At 36.1% G+C, this 22,458-nt stretch overlaps 2 protein-coding genes across 5 annotated transcripts in view; one reads left to right on the top strand and one right to left on the bottom strand.

The window, feature by feature from the left end:
• Positions 1–563: 563 nt before the first annotated feature.
• Positions 564–13,310, bottom strand: YIPF5 (Yip1 domain family, member 5). 4 transcript variants are annotated; one of them, XM_011939755.1, is made up of 6 exons: positions 13,111–13,310; positions 12,434–12,553; positions 7,814–7,986; positions 6,495–6,640; positions 4,620–4,801; positions 564–2,984 (listed from the first exon to the last, which is right to left on the bottom strand). In XM_011939755.1, the coding sequence occupies exons 2-6, from the start codon at positions 12,541–12,543 to the stop codon at positions 2,822–2,824; spliced, it is 774 nt and encodes a 257-aa protein (XP_011795145.1). In that variant the 5' UTR covers positions 12,544–12,553; positions 13,111–13,310; the 3' UTR covers positions 564–2,821. The 4 variants fall into 4 exon arrangements, with proteins under 4 accessions (XP_011795145.1, XP_011795146.1, XP_011795147.1 ...); XM_011939756.1 differs by having other exon boundaries at positions 12,861–13,310; XM_011939757.1 differs by lacking the exon at positions 12,434–12,553 and having other exon boundaries at positions 12,861–13,310.
• Positions 13,311–13,427: 117 nt separating this feature from the next.
• KCTD16 (potassium channel tetramerization domain containing 16) overlaps positions 13,428–22,458 on the top strand; it is a 337,796-nt gene continuing 328,765 nt past the window's right edge. The window contains exons 1-2 of the mRNA XM_011939760.1: positions 13,428–13,594; positions 16,915–17,091. The gene's annotated coding sequence lies outside the window, so the exon portion shown is untranslated. The remainder of the gene's footprint in view (positions 13,595–16,914; positions 17,092–22,458) is intronic.

The following is a 22,458-nucleotide window of genomic DNA, read 5'->3' on the forward strand; positions in this document are numbered from 1 at the left end:
ATGTACAATGCTAAATTCTACCCCAAATCATGTCATTAGATACATTTTAAAAAACTCTCTTTGATTAGGTGGCCACTATCCAAGGACAGTATCTTAAGATTTCTAGAACTTTACATTATCTGCATAACTACATCTGGAAAAAGAATGTCTATTTCCATAAGCTTACACAGCTCTTGAAAATACCCATTGATAAACAAAGTATTATAGCAATGCCATAAAATATACATTTACTCCAAATGTAAAGTCAGCTACATGATCTTGGCATGTATACATGCATGAGTAACACACTAGTATAAGTCAACTTGTCACTCCACTCACAAGTACGGTATTTGGAGACAAGGCATGCGTCAGTCTGTCACTCCCACAGTGAGTTTCAGTTACTCGGTGACAATCACTGGATGAGCTTTTAGCTATGGTGAGTGTCTCTAGTGTTTAAAGATACCTGTATGCTTTTAGCATAAAACAGGCCTAAAGCAAAGCAGGTAATCTACCTGGTACTTAACTGAAGAAACAGAAATCTATTCCAATGATAGACCAAAAAAAAAAAAAAAAAAGCCACATAGTACTTTTTGAAACACAGTACAACAGTCTTTAATGTATATGTAAATATGCCTACATAACAGAGTTTGATAAGAGAAGTTTTGGCTATATATGACTCTGCATGTAATCCAACTCTGGAACAAAATTTGCATCAACTCCAACTCCAATGCATAGCTGTTTTGATAGAGCAACAGTTAAGCATAAAATAGCTTTGCACCTTATTATTTTGGAGCAAAATAAAAAATTACCACCAACAAAAAAAATCTCTACAATAACTTAAACTAAAAATGTTGTTGGGGATAGGGTAAACAACAAAAGACAAAATAATTTGATCCATATGTGGGTATTTGGCTGAAGATTAACAGTCTAAAGTCTAACCGACAGCGAGATAATTTTAATTTCCAAAGCACTTCTACCATTTATTAGCAATATTTGGATATTAATGGAAGACATTTGCCTTAACAAAAACTATATTGAAAAAGACAAATGAATTGAAAAAGACAAAAGTACTATCCAAGAATTACAATAAAAAATTTGTTGGTAAGTTGGAAAGCCTGTCAAATTGCTTTCCAAATTGCTTTTCTAAAGCAATTTGGTAACTTTGAAAACCTAGCCCAAAACAAATGAATGACAAGTGAGTTTCTCCAGATGATTAAGAATGAAGAAAAACATACTTATGTGAATCAATAAATAGGTTATTTCTCTCAACCTCTTTTTATGCTTTGAAAACTTGTTCTAAAAAAGAATCATTGATACATCAGTTTGGCATTTTTTAATTTAGTCTGAAAATCTCTTAAAAAAAAAAAAAAAAGCAGTATTTTCCTCCCTGTCCCTATCTTTCTCATAACTACAACTGAGCTTTGTCCAGAATCAGAGCCAGTTTTTCTAGAAAAAGCCAATGATCAATATACAAGATACAGTATTTTCCTACACACTCTCTCTGGCAAGAGAACATGACAATATAAATCAAATACATTTAATACAATAAAATAATGTAACTCAAACTGCTTCTCATTTAATCCCCTTTTTGTCTGATTCCATATTAGCTGATTTCTATTCTTAAAGCTTAAATTAGGGGTCAAAATCAGAGCCTAGTTAAAAAAGAGACAAAGAGAACAGAAGTTTAATAAAAGTAAACTCAACAACACAGTTAAAATTAATTGGGAAAGTTTTAATTAATAAGCATTCAAATGTACTTTACATTGATAACTGCAATACTGAATTTTGTAAAACTTTGAATATTTCCCTTAAAAAAGGTTAGCGATTTTTTTTCTTTTTGGGAAATGTGGGGATCCAACAATTATAGCATTAATGCAACCATTCCAGGTCCCTCAGGTTGAGTTAACATTAATATCTAAATAAGTGTTCTCTTTTCATGTCTACAATAAGGTAGATTGTGAACTTCCTGTATCTCTGAATTTTAGCAAAAATTCGAGATAATTTACAGTAATGTCAAATTTTTGGAGTGCAAACTCATACTCTACATTTGGATCACTTTTTTGTTTTGAGTGTACCTGACTTGAGAATACAAGGCAATTTTTCTTTCCTAAATCCTTGGAAAAATATTTTTGCAGTAAGTCTTGTGTCTTTTTTTTTTTTTTTTTTTTTTGAGATGGAGTCTCGCTCTGTCGCCCAGGCTGGATGGAGTGCAGTGGTGCGATCTCGGCTCACTGCAAGCTCTGCCTCCCAAGTTCACACCATTCTCCTGCCTCAGCCTCCCGAGTAGCTGGGACTACAGGCGCCCACCACCATACCCAGCTAATTTTTGTATTTTTAGTAGAGACGGGTTTTCACCGTATTGACCAGAATGGTCTTACCTCCTGACCTTGCGATCCGCCCACCTTGGCCTCTCAAAGTGCTGGGATTACAGGCGAGAGGCACCGCGACTGGCCGTCTTGTGTCTTCTTTACTGTGACTGGGTTGTTTTTAAGAAAGGTTATCAGCTTTGTGTTTGGTTTCCCACAGTTGATAAAAATCTATCAAAAACATTATAATTTGCAAGGAAAAAGGTTTTTCAAAGGCTGCAGGAACCAGAAAGAATTAGCATTTCTTATTTGTATAAACACAAACATTTAAAGCTAGTCACACTGCAGGTAAATCCAATATAGTATTCAAAAGTTCTATAAAAATGAACAAGAGATACACGTTTACTTTCATTACTCCAACAGTCAAATGTAAATCTGCATGAGAGTTGCGCTGCAGCAGTTCGCCGGTCCAATTTAAGAGTTCAAGGTCCTTTTTGTACATTTGGCCCATTGATGTTCACATCCCAGATAAATTTTCAAAAGACGGAAATCAGGGCAAAGACTCCATATAACAAAGCGCAAGGATATGCCACTAAAAGTTGCTGTCCTTCCATGGCTAATGCAGAAATAAATATTTTGGAAGCAGAAAAACTACACCATCCAATAATCCCAGCAGTGAGAATGATTCCTACCATTCCTCTGTAACCAAGGAAAAAGGGGGGAGGAGAAGAAAAAGCAGATGACATTAGTTATGTAAGAATACTACAATAACCTATTCTAAAGCATTTTAAATTTATATATTTTAAATCTGCAAGTAGACGTATGCAGAAATAATCAGGACTTTTTTTTTCAAATGCTAAAATGTACCTCACAGTAAATTCAATGATGGCGAATCATTTCATGTGATAAACAGTTTTTTTTAAGCTGTTTTACTTTTTAAAAATATAAGGTCTCTCACTCTTGGCACTACTAACATTTAGGCTGGATGTATCTTTGTTGTGGGGGCTGTCCTGTGCACTGTCAGAATGTTCAGCAGTATCTCTGGCCTCTATACATAAGATACAAGCAGCACCCTTGACCCCCATCAGACATTGTCAAATGTCCCCTTGGAGGCAAAATTGTTCCTAGTTGAAAAAAGGGTTTTAGTAGAAAATAACTTCTGTAAAATTCAAATAGGAATACATAAATTCTTAATGAATAAGAGTGATTTCTACATTGAAAATATGAAATATTTCTATTCAAAGCAGAAATAGTATAAAGCATCACTTTGCCAAATTTCTTGTATCAGACAAATAATTGACATATTTGTCTCTTCTCCTCCCAAACCTCCACTTTAGCTTTCAAAGTGTAACAAAGCCTGACCACTGGTAATGTCTAACACTAGTCACAAGGAGGATCTTATATTGAGACAATCTGCACACTGGCCACAAGGAGGAACCTTATTGGTGGTAATGTATACCTTTCCTTTTTTTTTTTTTTTTTTTGAGACAGAGTTTCGCTCCTGTTACGCAGGCTGAAGTATGCAATGGGGCAATCTCAGCTCACTGCAATCTCCATTTCCCGGGTTCAAGTGATTCTCCTGCTTCAGCCTCCAGAGTAGCTGGGATTGCAGGCATGCGCTACCATGCCCAGCTAATTTTGTATTTTTAGTAGAGACAGGGTTTCTCCATGTTGGTCAGGCTGGTCTCAAACTCCCGACCTCAGGTGATTTGCCCACCTCGGCCTCCCAAAGTGCTGGGATTACAGGTGTGAGCAACCATGCCCAGCCATACCTTTCCTTTTAACCTAACATAAAATATCATTTAAAAATTACACATATTTAAAGCTGCTTACAAGTACATCTATCTGAGAAACACCGTAGGCTGATAAGTCTCTTGTCATAAAAAGAATATGTTTCATTTCCAGTTAAAAAGCTGCCCAATAGAGTATGTATTTATTACTCATACATTTGACATATGTCCAACAGTTTCAATAAATTAGGTGGATCTAGAAAACACCAAAGAGGGTAAGCATAATTTGAACAATAATGACTTGACCTTTCTCATGTAATATTTAACAATCACCCTGTTCAATTTGTTACCACTATGACAATGGTAAGTAAACACAAAACTAGTGAAATTCCTCATCATGGGTAAAACAGAGATGGTATAAAGGTTTTAAAATTTATTCTCATTACCATTGTTCTTCATCCAAAACCATTTGGCACCATCCCTACTACAAGAGGCACTATCTGATATGTTTGCTGAATCAGTGATTTATCTCAAACTGAAGATGAGGTGAATCCTACTACACAGAATTGGTCAATCAACCCCCAAAATAAAGAACAGTACTTACTGCAAAGAAAATAACACTGCAAAGCTGGAAAGTAGGATCATAGGCAGAAGACAATATCCAAGGACACTTGCCACACAACCAAATGAAACACCTGTCATACTCATTAAGTTTAATAAACAAAACATTCCTAGACATCCAATTGCACTGATCCCGTATACATAGCCAAACTGGATTTTGCCAGCCTATGGGTAAAGAAGAAGATTACAGGTTAAAGGGCAAAAAATAAGTTATTTCTGGCCTTATTTCACCTGAATCAGTACAGGTAGGAAATAATTCATGAACATCAAAATCTACTAATCTATTCTTTATGTAGAGAAGTAAAAGACTGAGCAGACTGGCTTGTTATATTCTTTGTAACTTTAAAGTACACAGATATTTGGTTCTCCATTTTCCAGTTAGCGTGCAGGCTTGGCACAGAAGTGAACAAAGACACAAAAGCATAGCAGAATCACTCAAAATAGTAAGGTTTCTAAAAAGAACTCTGAATGATTTTAGGCAAATAAACTAGAGACAAGAAGAGGGAAGCCACTCAGAATATTTAAATAACAGTTATATCAGTTGAAAGTACCTAATTCCACCAAAAATACCCCCAAGCAATTAAATCTCATTGGTGGAGGTAGTCATAAACTTTCTAAGAAGAAATCTTATGATTCACTTTATATGGGTGTTAGAGGAGCAAGGGGAAGGGAAGCCAGGATAAACAGGAAGCCAGGGTTCTGAGAGGAGGACAGAAGAAATGACAAGAAGAATATAATGGAAGATATATTTTTTTAATTTTTCCAAATTATTGGCTGATTTATACAGTCCTTTGATTAAGAAAAGACAACAATAAGCAGTTTAAGCACTGCAAAGATTAGCTAAATTGGAATTATCCTACTGTTAGTCAAGTTTGTGAACAACAAACTTTGTATTCAGGTCACACTATCACTAAAACCAGTTTACAGAAAAGCCTTCAAAAAGCTACTGATTTATCCAATTTTTGTCATATAAAACTAAATTAGGAGAATGCCTCTACAGTTTATGTTAAGTAAAAAAATTGTTGGGACATTTATTAGATTATTTGTAAATACTTGATTAAAAGTGCAGAAGTTTGAAAAAGCTGAGTTCATTGATGAATTCATTCATGTAGTGATAAAAAAACTCACACTTGTACAGTGTTTTTAACTTTTCAATGTGTTCTCACATAACCTGTCTTGTTTCATCTTCAGAATAATCTTGCTAGATAAGCAGGACAGGATTATTTTCTATGAGAGGAAACTGAAGGATTAAATGATGTGGCCACGGGCAGATAAGGAGCACTCTGTTCAAGCCCAGCTCTTATGACTAAAAATCCCATCTTCTATACATTAAAGTAGTTATCTCTTATAATTCAGAGACATAAGATAAAATAAATATTAACAATTATCTTTACAACTTTTCTGTTTTCAATATGCCTTAACATTCTTGGGAAGGTGATAAATTGGGAAAATAATATATGGAAAAGTAATCATCAGTATGACTATAACAAAACATTAACCAAGGTTTAGTGATTTTTAAAAAAAAATTAAAAAAAAAAGCAATAGCGTAAAAACTGTAAGTAACCTCTGAAAAGACAGAATCCTAATGAGGGACTGGAGCTATACCTGTTGTTTACTATTTTATTTTCCCCTAATAATTGAATCATTTCTTAGAACAAGAAATGATTTTTAAAACATGCTACACTTACTATAGATGGAGAACTAACGAACAGGCATAAACACAAGCAACTCAGTACTATTCCAAACACATCAAAGACTTGAGGTGTAAAGCAGAGTTTCAAAATGGCTTTTGGTAGAACATTTACAATTTAAAGGTTGTTCTTTAATTGCACCCTGAAGGCTGAAATGAAAATCTTACCAGTAGCAATGTGGCTCCAAAAGCAAGGCAAAAAACCATTGGTCCTGCCAAATCAGTTTCATTCATGATGCTGCCATCTGCTACTTTTAATGGATGTAATACTGTTAGTGTTTTTTGCCAGATGTGGTCAAAATTGATACCTAACTCTAAGGAGAAAGAAAATTTAAAAGTTAATTAGGATTTGTGATGTATTTTTAATTGATCAAAATCTATGTTGAAATGGGAGACAAAATGACATGGATAGCATCAAAAAAGGATCTAGCAATATTGGATGACATTATTATTATTATCATTATTGTGATAGGTTCTCTCTTTGTCACCCAGGCTGGAGTGCAGGGGCATGATTATAGCTCACTATAGCCTCAAACTCCTGAACTCATGTGATATTCCTGCCTAGCCTCTCGAGTAGCTGGGACCACAGGTGTGTGCCACAACATAGAGCTATTTTTTTTCTTTCCTTTTTTTTTCTCTTTTTTGTAGAGATGGGGTCTTGCTGTGTTGCTCAGCCTGGTCTCCTGGTCTCAAGAGATCCTCCCAGCCTCGGCCTCACAAAGCACTGGGATTACAGGTGTTGAGCCACTGTGCCTGGCCTGGCTGATACTATTTTAGTGAGTTCTCTATGCCAGTCTTAATGTGGTACTCATCCCACAAATATGTCATTTCTGGATTGGTGTTGGAAAAGGGTATGGATCTGATGAAAAAGACAGTTACTACATCCCTTAGGCATGACTGCATAGCAAAGAATATACAAAAACGGTTAACAGTAAAAGGTTCTTTACCTGGGGCTTCAGGAATACCTGGGGGCCCATTTAACTGTATACAAAACTACGTCTCTATGCATATGTGTGCATTTTTTCTGAGGAGAGTGTTCATACCTTTCATTAGATTTTCAAAGAGTATCTAGTTCAAAAAAAATGTTCAGAACTACCTCTTCCTAGGTTTTGGAATACAGTTTGAAAATCACCATTTTTCTAGTGATGTCACTAGTTCTGCCAGTTTATTTCCACATAGAATAATGATGTCATGCTTTTTCTTCTCACTTTTTCCACTAGTAGAATTTGGCCAATAACCTGAAGTAAAAAGTCAATGCTGACAGAGTAACATACTTTACTATCACTATTAAAAGATCTATTAAAAATCTGGTCCCTTCTGGCCCAATGTGGTTTCACACATACTCTGTTTAAAATGAGTTGTTTAGCAGAAGACTTTTTTCTACAAGATTTTTTTTAAAGGAAAATACAATTTCTCCAAGTTAAGATTAATTTTCACTAACCAGCTGAATACTATTGAGTACTATCAAGTGTTGCAACCAATCTTACCTTCTAATAAAGGTGGCTCATCCTCAAAGTTGTTTCCATAGAAGGGCTGAGGTGAAGCTGGAGTATATGCCTGAGTTGGCTGGTAAATCTGCCCAGTGTATGGCTGTTGTGGCTGCATCATGTCTGGAGGGACAAATCGGCCTTGCTGCGAATAGTCATAGCCAGCATACTGTCTATAAATGAAAGAAAGTCAAATTTTTCAGAAGTATTTCAACTCTGTACAGTTAATATCCCTTAAATTCCTAAATTTTCATTTGACAGCTAAAGAACCTTAGTTGTGCAATTCCTAAGATACAAACTTTGCCAATTTTTATAAATCATGGTTGAAATGATTACTAATATCAAGCTGATTATCTACAATAAAAACTCACAATTTTTATAGAAAATCTTCTTAATGAAACCAATATTCACTTATGTAGCACTAAGCATTTTAACAACTGTTAAAGGTTAGGAGGTCAACAAATGAAAATGTAAAAATTATGTCTATTTTTCTCCCTTAGTGGATATATACAATATGAAGATACACTATGAAATAAAATCTACGGCTAAGACTGAATGAAACCTTAGGATATCAAACTTTGTAATACATGTTATATAATTTTTCACTGTAATTTGGATAGCCATTGAATCATCATTCTTCTTTCCTCTTCACAGTATGTTACTTTTGGCAAGTGAACAAATCTCTTTAAGAAAACCATCAATTTAAAAACAGAGTGGACAAATCAAGTTTTGCTTTGTGAGCACTTGTTGAATATAACAAAACATTTTTAGTACACTTTGCATTTGAATAATATTTTTTCAAAGTACTATTTCTCAAAGTAGTTATACACTTATTGTCTCATTTGATATGTGCTATCGCAAACCCTGCATCTAGAGGGAAAGCTTTATCACAGCTATTTTAGTGACAATGGCAAGAGGGAAGAGAAGGATACTGAAGCCACATCTTTAAACATCTGTTCCATTGTGTTTTGAAAAAAATCCAGCTTCTTGATGGGACTAATCTAATGATATACTAAGAAACACAGATGTAAAATAATTATTTTAAAAGATATTCTTAAAAATGAGAGCTGAGAAGCCTTAGAAAACCTTTAGTCTAATTCCCATTTAAATTCTTATAGCCATAATGTCAGTTGTTTTCCTTGGGGTGAGGCTCTCTTTATTCGTTTTTGAGAAAATATCTGCCGAATGCTCAAGTCTGAATAACCATAGTTTATCTGTTGTTCTTTCAAATAAAAATGGTCTGAATAACCACAGTTTATCTGTTGTTCTTTCAAATAAAAATGGTCTTCATGAAATAACAGCCAGTTCAGCTTGCACAGGTGCTTTTCGTAGAGATAGTAATTATATTTTAGTATGTAGTAAATACTAAATTTCGTCACAAAGAATATTAAAGAAATAGGCTGGGCGCGGTGGTTCAAGCCTGTAATCCTAGCACTTTGGGAGGCCGAGACAGGTGGATCGCAAGGTCAGAAGATGGAGACCATCCTGGCTAACACGGTGAAACCCCGTCTCTACTAAAAAAATACAAAAAAAAAAAAAAAAAATATGTGTACTAAAGGGTCAAGATTTAATACAATGATAATTCTTACTGCTTCCTCAACAGAATCCTTAAATGAAATTGACTCCCGGCCAACTCTCTAACAAGTCTATAGAGTGATGAAGAATACGATGACTACTAGGACAACTTGATGCCACTACCTTGATTCATACTTGGGTACCAGTTGTTTTACCAATCAATACTTTTGCAACAGCACTGCAAATGTTAACATACCCAAAAAGGTATATGATATCTTAGTATTGCTATGAAAATAACTTTGACCTTAAAGAATCTCAGAAGAGTCTCAAGGACCCTCTGCAGTCTACAGTCTAAATTTTGAGAGCTGCTGATATAGACCCATAAATTTCATGTAAGGAAGAAAAATGCTGCAAGCAATTGATTGTTTCAAAGGTGGCACCATCATTCCATCTTCAAGAGGAAAGGTGAGAATGACAACATCATAGAATTTTACTATTTTCCTTTTCTGGCAGGATCTATTCAGAAAAATTTCTGACTTGCTCCTGCTGGTTTTAAACTAAAACATGGTATGTGAGACATGATCTTTATAGGCTAAAACAACATACTTTCATGGCAGAAGCAGCAGCAGATACTAAATCAACGCTCTCGTAAGTACTCTGAACCAATAACAAGACAAACCCTCTTAACATATTGGGTTGGTTACCTAAGTTCATGGAAATCCTCAGATATTCCATAAAGATACTATCAGGCAAGTCAAAGAAGAAAAAAAATAACCTTTCATACTTTAAAAAATGTGACTTGGTATTATGATATATTTCATAAGCATATCTGGAATACAATGTGGAATCTATCCAATTTTCCATTCATATAACTCAACAGATTATGAACAAAGGGCCTTTTACACTTTTTTTTGTTTTTGTTTTTTTTTTGGTGAATGGATGGATGTATGAATGATACTTGTGAAACACCTATAGAAGAAACCACAAAATGTTAAAGCTGACTTCATTATGGCAAATGCAGAACTGTGTACTAATAACAAGTCAAGTTAAAAATGTAAAGGCAATGCAAGTAATATGCTATTTGCACCTAGATTTTCACCAATGGCGAGCTTAAAGTTATTAGCGGATCTTTGTTACCAAATTAGCAAATTCAACAAAACATTATTTGGTTAACTGAGATGGACGTTTAAAATGTCATTATATTGCAGATCTACTTGAAGGTACACAGAGAAGAGTCCAGTTTTTAAAAAATAAATCTCAGAAACTCAAATTTATTACTGTTAATATATTAGGGTTCTTGTTTTCCCAGGCATCGTCTATAAACTCAAGCTTACAGCAATAATGGTTATATAATCACCCGGAATAAAACTTCTTCACTAGTACTGAAGCAATGCTTACTGGTACATGATTTGGTTGGAATGACACTGTGAGAACAGTCAGCAACAAGTTGTTCAGAATATCTAAATTGCTGTGTAGAGAACTGAAATGATTGTTACATGGAATGAGACTATAAGTCACACCTTTTAAGTGATGAAAATGTGGACAGGACAAAAAAGCAGAGATAGATAAATCTGGTAGGCTGCAATCTAAATGGAATAGTTCTGTTGAGTTCTAATCATAAAAACCATTCGGTTAAAAACAGGCCTGCATACAGAGACAGGTTCTCCAAAGCCCTGTTGCTGCTTTAGGCAAGAGTTTATTAGATGGACTCTGTCTCCCATACACAGAGCAATCACCATAAATGCATATTTAGGTAAATAAATGAATGGAAATATCTCAATACAAATTTTCCAATTCTGCCCATTAATTTATCAAAAGAGATAAATCCTCATTGGTATGTAATTAAGTAACAGAAAAGGTAAATGAATCACAGAGGGTATTTTGACATGCTCACTCCCATTGTTCAAATGTGTTAAGTTTTAGAGGAGAAAATAAAGCCTTAGAATATACCAAATTAAGCAGACTCGAAGAGACTATAGGTTTTATAAACGATAGCTTAACCAAGACAGACTCTATTATAGAGCCACATTGAATTTGACTTTTGTTTTGTTTCTTAAATTCTTGAGCACTCTAATCCAAACACATTCTTGTACTGCATGTTTCTCACAAACTGACAGATATATAACCTTCCCCTGCCCTCATCGTGGAACAGTCTTTATGAGGTTTTAAATTCGGGATCCATGGATGATCATCATATAACACACGAATTGTCTGAAGTTATATATGCACATTTATTTGGGTGTTTGAGTGAAAGCATGTATTTATGGGAAAGAGGCCCAGTTGTAATAAGATTCTCAAAGTGATCTAGAACCATCTTAAGTTTAAGCAATCCTAGTATAGGAAGCTCCTTTATTTGACAGGAAGTTGATAAGATTATCTCTAGGGTCCCAAGAAACTAAGGAGATGATGTCCTAGGTGAGATTGCTAGAAAGCCTTCAGTTCACATATTTTTGTCACAAACACCAGGTACTATAAAAAGATCGTTTTTTTTTTTTTTTTTTAATGTTCAGAGACTAATGGCTTTGAGTTAACCTCCTCAGTATGCAACTTATAACATGTGTGGTACTGACCATAAGGGTTTCAGAAAAAGGAGTAACGAGGAGTAATAAAAATGATTATCAACTGCTGTATGAAAATCACCTGATTATTCATAATAGGGAGCTTACATCATTAAATAATGTCACTAAGCACTTTCAATTAGCACTGATAAAAGTCTCAAGTTGGACTGATTTAACTACTACCAAAATATTTTATTTTTTCACTGTCCCATGAATTAACAGCCTATCTCCGAGGTACCTGAAGCTCCCATCATCATTTAAAAACATAAATACTGTTACTAGAAAACAGTTCTTCCAACAAGTTACTTTTCCCTTCATGGTACACCTGAAGATTTTGCAGAAGATACTCAACTCCAAATAGAGCAAGCAACTGGCTTCAAACCCAAGCCAGTGTCACATATCTCTCTAGAGGAAGAAGATTATGCATGAAAGATCATACTCCTGATAAAGGACATGTTCACACATTGTTTTAGGCAGAACCAAGTATCCTAAATATGGGTTTTCACTGCAATGTAGACTAAATTAATTGCCAAAGGTGAAAAGTTACTTGCTATAGGGTCCTCCACTTCCTCCATAATCATAGGACTGCTGTGACTGATCATCGATGCTGTAACTTGTCTGGTAGAAATCCGTGTTTAAGTTTTCAAAGCCTGACATCGCAAATAATCTGTAATAAAAGAGAAATGGTACATACTGCTTATACCCAAAGTTCTACTGAATTCGTTCCTGGCAGTCTGCTTAAGCAAATACAGAACACAACAAATATTTTTTCAGTAATTCGGGGGGGGGGGAGGGGGAGGAACGCAGCACTTGAAGGGCGGTGGCGGTGACAGAGTAAGAAAATGTCTATTTTTTAAGTTGCGGCCCAGTAAGACAACTCCACCTTAAGGAGCCTTCCATTAGGGGCGAGGTCGTGGGAGTTGTGGTTCCATAAGGGGTCTAAAATATCAATAACAACAAAGATGATTTTTCACCTTAGGACAGGGCTTTACAGCTGACAACGCGACTGCTTCCTTGCAAAATAAGACCTGCAGCCTGCCAGGAAAGTGCAGAATCTTGGAAGGTCGCGCCTGAGGTGCAGGGGCCCGCGTCAGGGCAAGGACTTGAACCGGACCGAGGGTCTGAGCGAAAGGACCAGGGCGCGGCGCCGAAAGACCGCAAGAAGCCCATTTGCACAGGTGTGGAGAGAAGCTGAATAGTGTGCCACGGGCCTGGGTCACTCACCAAACTCCGAGGCTGCGCTGGCGGCGAAGGCAGTAGCTTCAGCAGTTCCAAACAACCCCCAAACTCTATTTCAGACCCTGAATCAGCCCCGTTGCTACGTGTCACAGGGCCAAAGAACTGCTTCCGGGGCACGTCCGCTCGCGCAGGCGTATTGGCAAGTTTTGCGCTCTCCTCTTTGGTTGGGCACCGGTGGGCGGGAGGATGAGACACGAACATAGAGCATGCGTAGTATCTACCCCACCTGAGGCGGGCCGATGCGAAAGAGGAAAGTGCTTCCGGCAGCCTGGTTAGCGGTGGAACCAGGAAAGTGCAGGCGCAGCAATTGCTGCTTACTTGTGGGGAGGAGGAGTTGTTTCTCAGACCGAGGTTATGAAAGGCTGGGAGGCGCTAAAATGAGACAGCCGGAGCCCCCCTTTCCTGTCCACAAACTACAATGCCTCGGTATCTGCATTTATTGTGATTCAAGCACTGTGCTAAAGAGTTTGTATGTATTATTTCGCTTTTGTAAGTGAAGCTATTAAGTGTGCATTCTGTGCTAGCTGCTGGGGATACTGTGGTAAATATAAGCTAGATGACATCTACCCACCTGGAGTTGGTGGTGGAGGGGGTAATCGAACACATACAAATGCAGGTGAAATTGCTACTAATATTCTTTAGCGCTCCATAAGAGTAACATTCATCTGGGAGGAAGAGTCTGTAAAGCCACTATAAGAGGGTTAACGAAGGGTGTGTGGGAGTTAGAGAAGACGAGAAAAAAAGAGGAAAGGACAAGGGTAAAGGAGGATAATAGGTAAAAAGGTAAAGGGAAATAAAAAGGTAAAGAGAAAGTAGCCTGAATATTTTAGGCAAAGAGAACAATGTGTGCAAGATCTGGGAAGCATGGTCTGAGGAAAGATGAAAATCGAGCTCTGAACTTCAGCATTATTAACATTTTGGGTCAGAATGATTCTTTGGGTCATGCCCTGTGCATGATGCTTAGCGTAGTGTCCCTAACCTCTAGCCATTAGATGCCAGTCCTCCTCACAACCAACCACCACCACCACCACCACCAAGCTGGGACAGCTAAAAATCTCTCCAGACATTACCAAATCCAAATGTCCCTGGGGCGGGGGTGGGGGCAACATCACCTAAATTTGTGAACCACTCTTCTAAGTGGAACCTGAGTGACTGGAACAGCAAGTGAGGGGAGCCAAATAGGAGTTGAGGCTGGAATAACAGGAAGGGGCCAGGAAATATCCTGTGGGATTTGTGTGTTGGTTCTAAAAGAAATGAAGATTGTGAACTGATGAGTGATGTTTAGATTGTTTCCTTTTGAAAAAGATTGCTTTGGCTGCTGTGTTAAATCACTTTCCCAAGATGGTGGAATCCCAAATACTGTGACTCCAAATAACATGCTATTAACTAGTGAGCAGAACTTTCTTCAGGGTTTATAGTAATAACATTTATCATGAGCCATTGCATTATATTCTGGTATCAAAATCCTGAGGCCCTCACAAAAGAAACCAGACCATTGTTGAGGAGTAGTTTCCAAAGGAACAATAAAATTTCACTTAAAATTTTTCTCTCAACACCCCCCACCCCAATAAAACAAACAAGTAAAACCAAAACAAACAAAAAACGCACTCCCCTCCAAACAAAAATAGCAAGAACAAAAGGCTATAACAACCATACCAAAACACCTAGGATTGTACCCTAGAAACCAACAGGCAGCTAGCTGCCCTTTGAGGTTTTTACTCCATTGGTGAATTTAATTTTTTTTATTTTTAAGGATACATCATGGTTGTACATATTTATGAGATAAATGTGATATTTTGATACAAGCATACAATGTGTAATAATGAAATCTGGGTAACTGAGATGTATCTGTCGCCTCAAACATTTGTCATTGCTTTGTGTAGAGAATATTCTAAATCTACGCCCAGTTATTTTGAACTATACAATAAATTATTGTTAATTATGGCTACCCTATTTTGCCACTGAGCACTAGATTTTTGTGCTTTCTCTCTATATTTTTGAATTTCTGAAATTGCTCATTCAAGCGTTCACCACCTTTCATCAATCATTTTAGCATTTATTGGTTTAGGTATCATTGGCACAACTTTAGGTAGAATGACCACATATTATGATTTGCTGGAGACAATTCCATTGTCCCATTTTCTGCCTATTTTTCCTTACCCCCAGCATAATTATGAATATTGTTCCCTTTTACTCTCAAAAAAATCCTAGTTCAGTTGATAAACTTTGTGATTGTACCTTCTTTAAGCTACATTATCCATGAAACTGTGTTTCGAATCATCAACAAGATGCAATAATCCATCATTATCTACTTAATCTTATGGTTAAAAAACAATCTGGTCTCTCTTGTTTTTTTTCTGATGTTTCTATTTCTTCTGAATCAAAAAAGATATCCCTTTCAAATTTGGATGAGCTACAAGAATATGAGCATTAAAAATTGCCCATTTAGATGCTGGTAAGGTTGTAGAGAAAAAGGAATGCTTATACAGTGTTGGTGGGAGTGTAAATTAGTTCAGCCATTATGGAGCACAGTGTGGCGATTCCTCAAAGACCTAAAGACAGAAATACCATTCTACCCACTAATCTCATTACTGGGCATACACCCAAAAGGTTATAAATCAATCTACCATAAAGACACATGCATGTGTATGTTCATTGCAGCACTATTCACAGTAGCAAAGACATGGAAGCAGCTTAAATGCCCATCCATCATAGACTGGATGAAGAAAATGTGGCACATATACACCATGAAATATTATGCAGCCATAAAAAAGGAATGAGATAATGTCCTTTGCAGGGACATAGATAGAGCTGCAGGACATTATCCTTAAGCAAACTAATGCAGGAACAGAAAACCAGATACCACATGTTCTCCTTATAAGTAGGAGCTAAATAATGAGAACACATGGACACCTAGAGGGGAACAACACACAGTAGGGCATGTTGGAGGGAGGAGGGAGAGAATCAGGAAAAATAACTGATAGGTACTAGGCTTAATACCTGGGTGATAAAATAATCTGTACAACAAACCCCCATAATACAAGTTTATCTATGTAACAAACCTGCACCTGTACCCCTGAAGTTAAAAGGTAAAAAATTTGCCTGTTTTAGGAATGAATTATTAGATATAGATGTTCTTCAAATTCTACTTCTGTCTCTGAAAGTAATTAACATATTTATTTAAGTTTTCCCCCTTGAATTTCTGCTCCAATTGAGAAGCCAAGCAAGAAAATTGAGTTACCTGATTGAGTTTTGAATATTGTTTATTTGACTTTGAAACATAAGCCAAAGTATCCTGCAGATGCCCATTAGGGATTTTGAGAACATCCACTAATTTCATGGCTAGTCATGTAGGAATTTCTTTTTGGATTTTTTCCTTTTTTTTTTTTTTTTTTTTTTTGCATTGCTCCCTCACTCTGGGATAGGCTTCAGAAAGTTATATTAAAGGAAACTGGAGTCCTTGATAGATGTGCCGTCCTCTGTTAAAGTCACCCAGTTGGCTTTATCAGGAGTAGAAAGCCTCACCTAGGTCAAGAGATGAGGCAACATGAGCTAGAGCTGTAATAGCTGCACAGTCCTTCCCTGGGACCTAATGTATCCATCACCAAAACAAAAATGGAAAGGACATCCTAATAATGAGTAATATCATTTAGTTAAGACAGTCATGCTAAGTATACACACTAACACTTTTACATATTTCACAAACACACACAAAACAACTTCATTTTCTTAGTATGGCTCTGAAACTAAGATATTTTAGAGTTGCCTTCTTTCCCTTCTGTTTTTCAGTTAATATGCCATGGAAAATTGTGCCAGAAAATTATGGTTTGAACATGGGCAGTTTTCTCCTACCTTCAGCTATATCCACAAGCACCACATGAAATGGAGATCTGGCAGCTCTTTGTATTTCAGTCAAGTTCCACAATGAAACCTGACAACTACGGTAAAAACCAAATAAGTGCCAGTGTTTGTTTTCACTGTCCCTGCATATTAATTATGTAACCTCTTTTCCCAAATATGACAATTATATTTCTTCCAAATTATCTTTTTTCCTTTACCAAAGAGTTTCCTCATCAAGTCTTCCATACTAGGTTATTCAAATTCTGCTTCTGTTATTTCAGTTATTTTACTCTGAACAATGAATAGTTTTGAGAAGACAGATTTGCCTGTAATGGCATTGGATGCCTTTGTATAGAACTGGTTTTTAAAAGGCAAAGAAATTTAACCCTAATTTTATAACTATTCCTGGAAGCTTTACGTCAGTATTGCAAGTGCTGCATGTTGTTAAAAAAAAAAAAAAGTCTTTTAAAGATAACATATAAGCAATATTGTAAATACTGTAAATAGTTTCATTGCAGAGATCAAAAATACCCTCTTAAGTAACAAATAAACCTTTCTAATATCAGGTGAATGGCTATTGTGGCTTGGAATATCAGTTTCAGTGAAAGCACTGAAGCGCTGAAGCACTGGAAGTCTATGTTTCAAAGAACTTGGGTAGTAAGGGAGATAATATGAAGAACAGCATGGGAGAACTCACAGTGGGCTCTAATGATGGCAAAACCACTCATGCCAAAGGTAAAAATGAAGGATTTGAAAAATATGACAGTTAGCACCTATATATACTTCAAGCATTTGTGTGCCAAGCATTTCTTTAAGCACTTTGTACTTTTTAACTCAATTACTCTTCCTCTTAACAACTCAATGAGGTGGGTGCCCTATAACTCCCATTTGACACATGAGGAAATTGAGAAAAGAGTAAGTAATTTGTTAAACATTATTGTGCTAGAAAATAGTAGACTAGACATTTTGAACTCGTTCCTGAGTCCTTATGCTAAACCACTAGGCTGTATTGTTATTGTGTTATGAAATGTGAATGTAGAAAAGTCAATAATTCTGATTAATATCCTAATTTATCTAAAATGTGATTACTGAAATCCATATAAATTAAAATTGCAACTAGACATTTGATAATTGCATCTACGTCTCCACATGTATATATATTCAAATTGATAAAAAATATTTTCTGTAATGTTCTCATTGGGCAAATAATATTTAAACCTTATGTTTAAGTTTATGTTACATTAGTCATGTATGTTAATTGATATTGCATAGTGGTTAAGGGTACAGGCCCTGGAGCCAGACTGCATGGATTTACATTCTGTACTACTTACTTGCCATGGAGCTTCAGTAACGTATTTAAACTCTTTGTACCTCACTTTTTTCATCTGTAAAAGCAAGATAAGAGTATTCATTGCTAGAAGGGTTATATGACATAATGTATTCAAGTATAAGTGTCTAAGTACTAAGTATTCAATAAATATTTGCAATAATTATTGTTGAATCTATGTAGCTACAGAAGCAATACTATTTCTTCAGGAAAAATCGACTTTTTAAAAGCTATAAGGATTGGGTTTGAACAAGCTAACTACATCTAAGATCAATTATAAACGTTCACTCTATTGTTTGCCCTGCAGATTCTCTATTGTATTATAATTTGCTTTTTGATAAGGTGGAGTGTATTAAAATATGCTTTTTTATCTCTGTCCAAAATTTTTCAAATTTGGCTTGTCTGCATTGTAAATTTTAGTCTCATAAGTACTGTTTTAAGAACCACCTATATTTAGGGCAATTATCCTTGAAAATTGTAAACAGTGCTTCTCATATTTTATTTTCTTGGTATGTTTCATCTTATTTCAAATACTATAAAAAGTGTCCATCTTTCTGCCTTCCCTTTCTCTCCTCTCTTCCCCTAAAACACAGGAGACAGAGCATAAGATGATTTATATTGTGGAAAACATATTTATTTGCAAAGAAAGAAAAAGGCAGTGTCCCAGGCAAGTGAAATAATAGCCATAACAATTTTTACAGATATAGTGTTTCTTAAAATCATATATGTGTCAGGTTTTATTACATTCAACGGGAGAGCAGCTTGAAAATTACTGCAAGCATGATATATTATGGTTTAGGTTCCTCTAGGCGGTATACTTTTTCTATTTTTCTGTTAGAATTCTTCATGACCATATCTGTTGCCCATTTTTAATGTGGTTATTTGTTTTTCTTGTCGATTTAAGTTCCTTATAGATTCTGGTTACTAAATCTTTGTTGGATGCATACTTTGTAAATGTTTTCTCTTATTTTGTAGGTTGTTTACTTTTGCTGTGCAGAAGCTCTTTAGTTTAATTAGGTCCCACTTGTTAACTTTTGTTTTTGTTGCAATTGCTTTTGGGGACTTAACTCAAAAACTCTTTGCCAGGGCCAATGTTGAGAAGGGTATTTTCTGGATTTTCTTCCAGGATTAGAAAAAGGAGAAGAAGAATTCCTCACGACTCTCTCAATTAGAGTTATTTTGAAGAAGGTTAATGCTTGAACCACAGTAACTGTCATGCTGTCATATCTATAAGTATATCATTGTAATTTGTGCAGAAATGATTAGTAAGAAGGAACATTTTACTGCTGTTGAGGAATGGAAGGGATGAGACTAAAGCTATGGTTTGAAAAAAATAGTATTCAGGCTGGATTAGTTTCCTGGGGCTGCTGCAACAAAATACCACAAACTGGGTGGTCTACATAACACGAAATGTATTGTCTTAAAGTTCTGGAGGTTAGAAATCTGAAATCAAGGTTTTGGCAAGGTTTTTTCCTTCTGAGGACTGTGAGGGTGAATCTGCTGCATGCCTCTTTTGTAGCTTCTGGTGGTTTGAAAGCAATCTTTGATGTTCCTTAGCTTGTAGATGCATCACTCCCATCTCTGCCTTCACCTTGACATGGTCTTCACATAGTCTCTCTGTGTATGCCTGTCTCTGTGTCCAAGCTTCCCTTTTTTAGGAGCACCAGTCATGTTGGTTTAGCACCTACCCAAATGACCTCATTTTAACTTGATTATCTCTGTAAAGATCTTATTTTCAAATAAGGTCACATTCTGATGTCCTGGGAGTAAGGACTTCAATATATCTTTTGGGGGATGTACAGTAGAATTCATACCAGCCTTATGATGTTACTGCATTCTTTTGCCCAAATATAGACTGAGTTTTTTTTGCCACGCACATGCTCAAAAGAACAATAATCTGAATTTTTTTCACTTTGATCTGCTATTCATGTCAATGTCAATTGGTTGTCACCATTGCAGAATGGCAAATATTTTGAATCAAATCTGTAGCAATGGAGTCTTCAACTGCATCATTTTGGGTGTCTAGTTTAACACTTGGCCCAAAGTAAACTTTTTACATTGGGTTTAAAGTCAGTCCCATACTTGTAGAAAGACACATGCTGGAATATTTTTCATCAGACTTTCTGAAACAAAGTAAGAGGCCATTATGTTTATAAATAAGTAAAAGCCTGCTAAAGGAAAATCTTAATGTCTACAGTGCCAATTCTTAAACAATGTTATTTTATTGAGTTTGTTCACTTGTGATGATTTTTAAAAATATGAAGTAGAACTATAAAAGTAGGCATTTTGATTTTTCAGTTTTCTTCCATAGAAGAAAAAGTTATTTAGTCATAAAGCTTTTAATGTACTTAGATACTATTTTTTGTTATTAAGACTAATTGTAATGCTTGACACTTTTCCTTAAATGAGGATTATTTTATTTTAAAACAGAGACATGTGAAATCAAATGTCTGATTTTAATTAAATTCTGCACATTTAGATCTAGAAGTCAAAGACAAACACATTTTTTTCTTTTTGATTTTAGGTTAGGCAGTCAAGATCTTTTTATTCTTCTTCTGCAGTCCTAATTTTATACAATTTAATGAAAATCGTAAATCCCCTACTGTCTGTGATAATGGATTTTCCTCTCTGGAAGAGAATATAAACATTTCTTAACTCTTGCTAAAATGTTATTTTGGAAAGATTAACATCATTTAAAATATTATTTGATTCTAGATTTATAAATATCCTTTCTTTTCTGGACTCTAATTAAAAGTTATTCCTTTTAATTTAAAAATTGACTTCTGTACTAATATTATAACACACTACACTCCCCTTCCCACTCCCTGGAAATGAAATGTCTCAACTTCATATTAAAATTTTGAGAGGCCCCTAGGAAATTGGCCTGAATTCACTGAGATAGCTCTAAAGTTAACAAGAATAGACTGATCTTCATAGAACAATCAGGACAGCAAGTGCATCAGAAAATGACCAAAACACCCCTCGTTTAACTGGCTACACATATTGAGAATTAAAGAGAATTAAAACTTGCAGGAACCTTGAGAGAATTCTTTCCCCACTCTTTGACTTTACAAATGAGGATCTGAGGCCAGGAGAAGTGAAGGGATGTGTTGTAAGACCTACAATTCCATGTGATACCTTGACATTTCTGACCCTCACAGGGTCCTAAAGGTTTAGCCATGAGTTCCCTTGCTCTTGCCAGGTATGTCCCCTACCCAGCAGAAAAGGCTCCCCACCAGGCAGGTTCCTCTATCGGCCACCCCACTCAGGCCTCAGCCCAAGTCGTTTTGCCTTCTTATGAGCTGGTAAAATTATTCAAAGAAGCAAATTATATCCCCTTCCCCCCATGGGAACCAGGAGGCAACTCATCCTCTAGATACTATATACCACAGGCCCAGCTAATTCACTCTACTCCTGAGTGTAACCACTATGTACCCCTGCATGGCATGCAGGCTCTTCTCTCCCAGGCTGTGAGCGTATGTGATTAATGAACTGCTGCCAGTCTCATCTGTCCAGTGTGGAGTATATCAGGAGCTCATCCATCTTGTACTATTTGGGAACAGGGATCCTTCCTTTGCCAACATGGTAGGTAGAAGACTATCAGCTATCAGAACAAGGGATTTGGTTGATTTTACTAATATGGCTAGTATCAGATTTACCATTGTGTCTTGTCTTTGCCTTTCAGCTAGTATGTGACAAAGATTAGATGATAAATAAGTGATTGTAACCATCTAATTATGTCAGAAACGCTATTAGAAGCGAGGTTATATTATATTTACTTTTGTATCCCAACTATAGGACATAAAATAATGTTGTTTGTGGTATTTATTCATTCGTTTAACAAAGATTTATCGAGAACCTACCATGTGCCAGTCACAATATACAACAAACACATTCTGTGCCTGTCTATGGTATTTTTTAAATTTATTTTTTATTATACTTTAAGTTGTAGGGTACATGTGGACAATGTGCAGGTTTGTTACATATGTATACATGTGCCATGTTGGTGTGCTGTACCCATTAACTCATCGTTTACATTAGTGTATTACATTAGGTATATCTCCTAATGCTATCCCTCCCCCCTCCCCCCACCCCACGACAGGCCCCAGTGTGTCATGTTCCCCTTCCTGTGTTCAAGTGTTCTCATTGTTCAATTCCCACCTGTA

Source organism: Colobus angolensis, unplaced genomic scaffold, assembly GCF_000951035.1.
Source record: "Colobus angolensis palliatus isolate OR3802 unplaced genomic scaffold, Cang.pa_1.0 Scaffold183, whole genome shotgun sequence".
NCBI lineage: Eukaryota > Metazoa > Chordata > Mammalia > Primates > Cercopithecidae > Colobus > Colobus angolensis.

Bases quoted from the DNA above. Each gene is read 5' to 3' on its own strand.
- YIPF5 (XM_011939755.1), bottom strand. From the start codon at position 12,543: ATGTCAGGCTTTGAAAACTTAAACACGGATTTCTACCAGACAAGTTAC. The intron at 6,641-7,813 runs GTAAGATTGGTT...CTTTCTCCTTAG, and splicing joins TGAGCCACCTTTATTAGAAG to AGTTAGGTATCAATTTTGAC. The intron at 2,985-4,619 runs GTAAGTACTGTT...CCTTGGTTACAG, and splicing joins GCAGTGTTATTTTCTTTGCA to AGGAATGGTAGGAATCATTC.